The sequence below is a fragment of the Aptenodytes forsteri genome, unplaced genomic scaffold, assembly GCF_000699145.1.
Source record: "Aptenodytes forsteri isolate BGI_AS27 unplaced genomic scaffold, ASM69914v1 Scaffold142, whole genome shotgun sequence".
Lineage (NCBI taxonomy): Eukaryota > Metazoa > Chordata > Aves > Sphenisciformes > Spheniscidae > Aptenodytes > Aptenodytes forsteri.
The window spans coordinates 4,451,369-4,457,665 of NW_008794598.1; the positions used below are offsets into that span (position 1 = coordinate 4,451,369).

General features: G+C 42.6%; 2 protein-coding genes across 7 annotated transcripts in view; one reads left to right on the forward strand and one right to left on the reverse strand.

Annotated features, from left to right (window-relative positions):
* The window catches only part of OARD1 (O-acyl-ADP-ribose deacylase 1), a 4,169-nt gene extending 1,020 nt beyond the window's left edge, over positions 1-3,149 (forward strand). Inside the window, exons 1-6 of one of the 6 annotated variants that reach the window (XM_009272837.1) lie at positions 40-91; positions 666-733; positions 1,276-1,420; positions 1,573-1,631; positions 1,998-2,110; positions 2,443-3,149. In XM_009272837.1, coding sequence (XP_009271112.1) covers positions 698-733; positions 1,276-1,420; positions 1,573-1,631; positions 1,998-2,110; positions 2,443-2,545 — 456 coding nt within the window. In that variant the 5' untranslated portion in view covers positions 40-91; positions 666-697 and the 3' untranslated portion in view covers positions 2,546-3,149. The other 5 variants (XM_009272839.2, XM_009272838.2, XM_009272835.2 and 2 more) reach the window with 5 other exon arrangements.
* Positions 3,150-5,313: 2,164 nt separating this feature from the next.
* Positions 5,314-6,297, reverse strand: part of APOBEC2 (apolipoprotein B mRNA editing enzyme catalytic subunit 2) — a 9,802-nt gene continuing 8,818 nt past the window's right edge. The window contains exon 3 of the mRNA XM_009272842.1: positions 5,314-5,907. The gene's annotated coding sequence lies outside the window, so the exon portion shown is untranslated. The remainder of the gene's footprint in view (positions 5,908-6,297) is intronic.

Consider the following 6,297-nt stretch of genomic DNA (forward strand, 5'->3'; position numbering starts at 1 on the left):
CCCCCCCTTCCTCGCCTCACTCTAGGCTCCGCCTCTGAGCGTCTTGCGCATGCGCCGGGGCGACGGTAGGTTGGCCTTCGGAATGTTCTCGGCGAGTATCATAGAGAGGGCGTTCCTCCAGCCTGCGTGGAGAGGCGAGCGGGGGCGGCGGCCATTTTGTGTGACGATAGGGCCGCTGTGGTGGAGCGGGGGAAGGGTTGGGTTGAGCGATGTGGGGGGCGCTGGGGAGGTTCTTCGTGGCGCAAGCCCCGGCCCGGCGGATCGTTCTTCACACCGCGTCGGCGGGTGTGGCCTGCTGAAGGGTTTCCTGAAGGGGTGGGGGTGACTCGGAGGAGGATGGAAGGCCCGTGGGTGCCAGTTGGGTGGTGACCCTGGACTGGGGCCTGCTTGCACCTCATGGGTGGAGCTGTGGGGCTGCAGCAGGAAAGCTCGTGCCACGCTTTTTGGGGGTACTGGCCTCCTCCTCTTCTGTTTTCAGGGGGTGTCTTGATTGTCTTAGCTGTCCCATAAAGTAGGCTCAGCCTTGCACCTTCTGGTCCGCCAGCTTATTTCCTAGTTTGGGATTCTTAGATAAGTAGGCTCAGCCTTGCACCTTCTGGTCTGCCAGCTTATTTCCTAGTTTGGGATTCTTAATAACTCTGTTTTTCTCTCCATCATCTTTCCAGCTGCAGGAGCCTTCACCGTAGCCCACGTTACCATGGCCACCCACTTCTCCAAGGATCAGGAGGAGAGAGTGCGTAGAAAATGGGTTATCTGGGCTACTGCTGTGATGCGTGTCTCTAAAGAGACCTTCCTGTCCCCCTAATAACATGGCAGCAGGCTGTACCATGTGGCTTTTTGGAGGAAAGTGGCTGATATTGCTAAATTTCTTGTGCTTTCATGCTTATGTCAGTGAGGCAGATACTGTTCAACAGCACAGCGCTTACCTGCTTAACTAAATGTCTGGGGATATCCAGCACTGACACACTGATAGTATGCTGAAGGTGTGCGCTAATCCAGTTGTACTATTACATAATTTTCCTTTTTAAGCATTGATTTTGCAAAATCAATGCTCAGCTGGCACGTGGTACTCATAACTGATCTTGTAGAAAAGTTACTTGTATGTTGGGTTCATAATTCATGCCAAGTCGTTTACTTGTGAACTGCATCTTAAACTCGATGCCTTACACTCATTGCTGTACAGGCTTGCCAAATTCCCTCTTACCTGAGTATTCTCTTATCTGAGTCTGCACTCAGCTGATTTTTATTTACCCTTCTGTTTGTGGTGTTTTCCAGATCAAGTGTGTTAAGGGGGACCTTTTCTCATGCCCCCAGACGGACTCATTGGCTCATTGCATCAGCGAGGATTGTCGCATGGGTGCAGGCATAGCTGTTCTTTTTAAGAAAAAGTTTGGAGGCGTACAAGAGCTGTTGGATCAACGTGAGTGATACACGTAGGGTGGACATGCAGGAGCTGAAGGGAAAACCTTGATTTCCAGCAGTAAGGGTATTCCAAGCTACTTGGGGTGCAGGGGGGATTAAGTAGTGGAGTGTAACTGTTTTAAAAATACCTTCTTCATTTCTTCACTTTAGAAAAGAAGACTGGGGAGGTGGCGGTTCTCCAAAGAGAGGACCGATACATTTACTACCTGGTAAGAGTGGGACATTACTCAGGCACTTTCGTGTAACTAAACTGTATTAGATATGATGATGAAGGCTTTAATAGTTGTGGGTTTTCTGAGTATGCTCTTCTGAATAAGAGCTGTGAGATGTATTACTCAAATACTGCTAGTTGAGGAGGAGCCAGGCTTTCTTGTGTATGTATATTTAAACTTCAAATTGACAGAACTAGCTGCTAAACTATACTATTTTAAGCTGTGAAACATAGTTCTTTTTCCCTTCACGGTAGCAAGTCTGGGTGCGGAGTTTCAGAGTGTAGTGGAATGTGTTTTTTAAAAAAAGAAAAGTTTGCAGTGATCATGTCAAAGGCAAAACTGACCTTTTACATTTATACTTAGATTACAAAGAAGAAAGTTTCTCACAAACCAACATATGAGAGTATGCGAAAGAGTTTAGAAGCCATGAAAGCTCACTGTCTAAACAACGGAGTTACTGACATTTCCATGCCTAGGTAAGAAAATTAGTTACTGCGGTGTGAATATTTCAGTGTTTCTTGCGTAGAAGGATGTTTGAGAGATGATCCCCTACCGTGAAATAAGAGTTCAAGTATCCACTTCTATTCAACTCTTCTGTTCAATTGTGCAAATGAAATTTGCGTTTCCCTGTGCGTTTAAACGATAGCAAAACATACGGGCTTGGTTGTTTTCTTATTTTAACTGCATTACATTGATTTATGGTGAGCTGAGTTAGTGCTGCATAAAACCGTAGCTGCTTGAAGGGCTAGTTGTTCATAACATGCTCCAAAAGAGGCCATTACAGCTGTTTTGGTGTCTTATTTTCCAGGATTGGATGTGGGCTTGACCGCCTGGATTGGAATAAAGTTTCAGCAATACTTGGAGAAGTGTTTGAAGACACAGATATAAAGATCACAGTTTACACTCTGTGAGCAAAAGAGTTTAAAGAGAACCCCATTTCCCTTGCTTTCAGGAGTGGAAACCTGTTAACTGGTGAGGGGGGAAACTGCATGCTGAGCACATTCTTCGTCTGAGCGTAGCTCACTCTTGTGTTGGCAGTGGCTTTTAACAACAAAAAAACCAACAACTCCAGAGCAGCTAATTTGGGATGTGGTGTTCAGGGAGCCTGTGAAGAAGGCAGGGGTGTTGCAACAACCCTCTGGGAGTTCCTGGTCTGTCCCTGCAAGCCACCAGATGTCACTGGTCCTCCACGGAGCACCTGCCTGCACTAGAGCTTCTACTTAAAGCTGACAGTTCCTGTGCAGAGTGAAATTGGAGCTGTCTGTTGCTTAGGTATTGTTGGTTTGTAGTTACGGTTGATAATGATGAGCTGTGGAGCCCTGTCACTTTTGTTTTTTAAAGTTTTGCAATGTTCATGTCTGGCATACAGTTTACTTACACTGTTCGTTATAGGACTAAAAATTTAATTTCTACATTCTGGCCACAAATACAATTTTTTGTTACGAGATTGTACTCACTAAGAATCATGCTGTCAACATTAAATAAATAGCTCTTCAGTACTCTGCTATCAGATCAGAGCACGGTGGTTTTGAAAAACATAGCTATGTCTGTATGTGTTGTGGCTGTGTTCTAGAGGAAAGCTGGGTTTTGAAGGGGAATGCGGGAGATGTGTAAAGGCACCTTGTGGGTGCATTTTATACCGTATAATTGGTATAGTCTGCCGAACTCGGTTTTCCAAGAACCCACACATGTGAATGACTGATGTGCTGTAAAAAGTCATAGTATGGAGTTTTAAGGTTTGTTTTTCGTATTTCTTTTTTACTGCATTTGTAGTTTAGCTGTTATATGTAGGTTGGTGTTTGATGTCACCAATAGCAAAAGCAAATCAGTAACACAGTTGATCAGACCGTTGGTAAACACTTGATTTTTGACAGTTTGGTTCCAGTACTGAAGAACTATAATATACTCTGCATTTCCTTCATGTTTGTTTTTCCCCACCCTCCCATAATAACAAATCTTTGACTTCTGCTATACTGAATGCCCAGAAAAATGCCAGATACGTTGAATAAACCTAAAAGATGGGACATAACGGCTGAGAAGTTTTTAGCGTAACATAGGGTTCCCAATTGGTTTTCACTATGAATTGAACGGGTGGAGTGTTTTGTGTTCTGAGCATTGTGGGTTAATCTGTATTGTGCGGTTTCTTTGCTGATGCAGATCTGCAAATCCTGTTTGTGTCTTTAAGAGTTTCATATTATTACTCTCCCTGTTTGTTGACCGTCCTTTGTAAACTTGTTTTTGGTGGATAATTGCTGTAGCTCAATACACAACTGAAAGAAAAATAAACTCAGTAAGACAAATAGGAACTTGGAGTATTAAGCTGATCAAGAGTGGACATTGAGACTGCTCATTGATTTAGTCTTTATGCTTATTTATGTTTTTTTAAATCTAGTGGCAAAGAGATGAAATCCACAGTGGCTCCCCAAGGGTGTTCTCATTGCTGCTTGTTTTTTCTGTCTTGAAAATTTATGCCAGAATCTAGCACAGTTGACTGAGGTAAGAGACAGGTGCGGCCAGCAGTTCTCTGTGTGTGTGTCTAGCACCATTCCAGCTTGTGACAGTGCAGGAGAAACCAACATGAAGAACGAACCTTATCTGACTCAGTTTCTCAGCTGATGAGTGTCCCTGTGACCCTTGTGTGGTCTGTGCCTTGCTTTATATGGAAAGTGATAAGCCCGTATTCCTTCTCTCTGTCTCCCACGCTTGTATGTACTTTTGAAATTTTTTTGGCATATAATAATTCTCCCTTCTCATCATGCTGCACTTCAGCTACGAAATATTTCATACGTGGCTGTCCCAGGATGTCTCACTTGTCAGATTAAATTTAGGACTTCTTGCAAATAGAGAGGAAGGAATAAACAGTGCTATAGCTTTTGCAGTGACTTCCAATTTTATTTCACTTTGCTTTTCCCAGTTCTATATCACAAACATTGAACAAGGGGAGAAGGTATTCGATGTATTTGAAATCAAGTATTTGGGGCTCCATCATCATAATAGCTCTGATTATTGAGGAGGACAGAGGAGGAAAACCCTTTTTTCATCTTAAATCCCTTTCTTTTTAATATTTATGAAGTATGTACTTTCTAAACGCATTTATCTAATTGGCAGCTTTGTTCTAAGATCTTTTCTTGTAAAGTAGTCCCAGTATGTGAGGCCTACAGTCTTTCCTGCAGGTCCACTGCAATCCATTTCATTCAAGGCTTTAATCCACAGTGGCTCCACAAGGGTGTTCTCATTGCTGCTTGTTTTTTCTGTCTTGAAAATTTATGCCAGAATCTAGCACAGTTGACTGAGGTAAGAGACAGGTGCGGCCAGCAGTTCTCTGTGTGTGTGTCTAGCACCATTCCAGCTTGTGACAGTGCAGGAGAAACCAACATGAAGAACTGATGGGAAGAACGAACCTTATCTGACTCAGTTTCTCAGCTGATGAGTGTCCCTGTGACCCTTGTGTGGTCTGTGCCTTGCTTTATATGGAAAGTGATAAGCCCGTATTCCTTCTCTCTGTCTCCCACGCTTGTATGTACTTTTGAAATTTTTTTGGCATATAATAATTCTCCCTTCTCATCATGCTGCACTTCAGCTACGAAATATTTCATACGTGGCTGTCCCAGGATGTCTCACTTGTCAGATTAAATTTAGGACTTCTTGCAAATAGAGAGGAAGGAATAAACAGTGCTATAGCTTTTGCAGTGACTTCCAATTTTATTTCACTTTGCTTTTCCCAGTTCTATATCACAAACATTGAACAAGGGGAGAAGGTATTCGATGTATTTGAAATCAAGTATTTGGGGCTCCATCATCATAATAGCTCTGATTATTGAGGAGGACAGAGGAGGAAAACCCTTTTTTCATCTTAAATCCCTTTCTTTTTAATATTTATGAAGTATGTACTTTCTAAACGCATTTATCTAATTGGCAGCTTTGTTCTAAGATCTTTTCTTGTAAAGTAGTCCCAGTATGTGAGGCCTACAGTCTTTCCTGCAGGTCCACTGCAATCCATTTCATTCAAGGCTTTAACCACACAGTATGTTGCCGCCTTTTTTCCTATCAGCAGAGGCAGCATGGATTTGTTTGGGGCAGGGGGGGAGGAACAAAATAAACCAAAAAATCCCAAACACCAAAGATCTCTGTTGTATATGCATTTGTAGTCCATCAGGGCCTAGTCTTCCAGAAGTTGGTACTCCATCCTGCTGGAATCAAAGCTTTGGAAAGCAGAAGTGTCCCAGATGTCCAAGTCTGTCGCATCTCTTCATAGATCTTTTCTGAATTGGTCCTGGGAAAGGAGAAAGAGGTGTGTTAGAAGCTTCAAATGCTTTCATGTTTTATGGCTTAAATAGGTGACGCTTTAGTATCCCTTAAAACAACAACAAAAAAGGAATTCTGCAATGATAATTGTGATTTCCTTTAGTGGTTGGTTTGTTTTTTTCCTAGAAGGCTAGGCTTTGGGGGGTGGGGGAAATCCCCTTTTCTCTACATTCCTCTCACTGTTTCCACATGTGTCCTGAATATCATGCCTGTGGGGAACAATGAGGTATTCTTGTTGCACCTAGTGACCCTAGTACCTTTTTATTCTTTATTCCTGGAGGCGTTTACTCTGAGGACAAAAAAAAAAAAAAAAAAAAAAAAAAAAAAAAAAAAAAAAAAAAAAAAAAAAAAAAAAAAA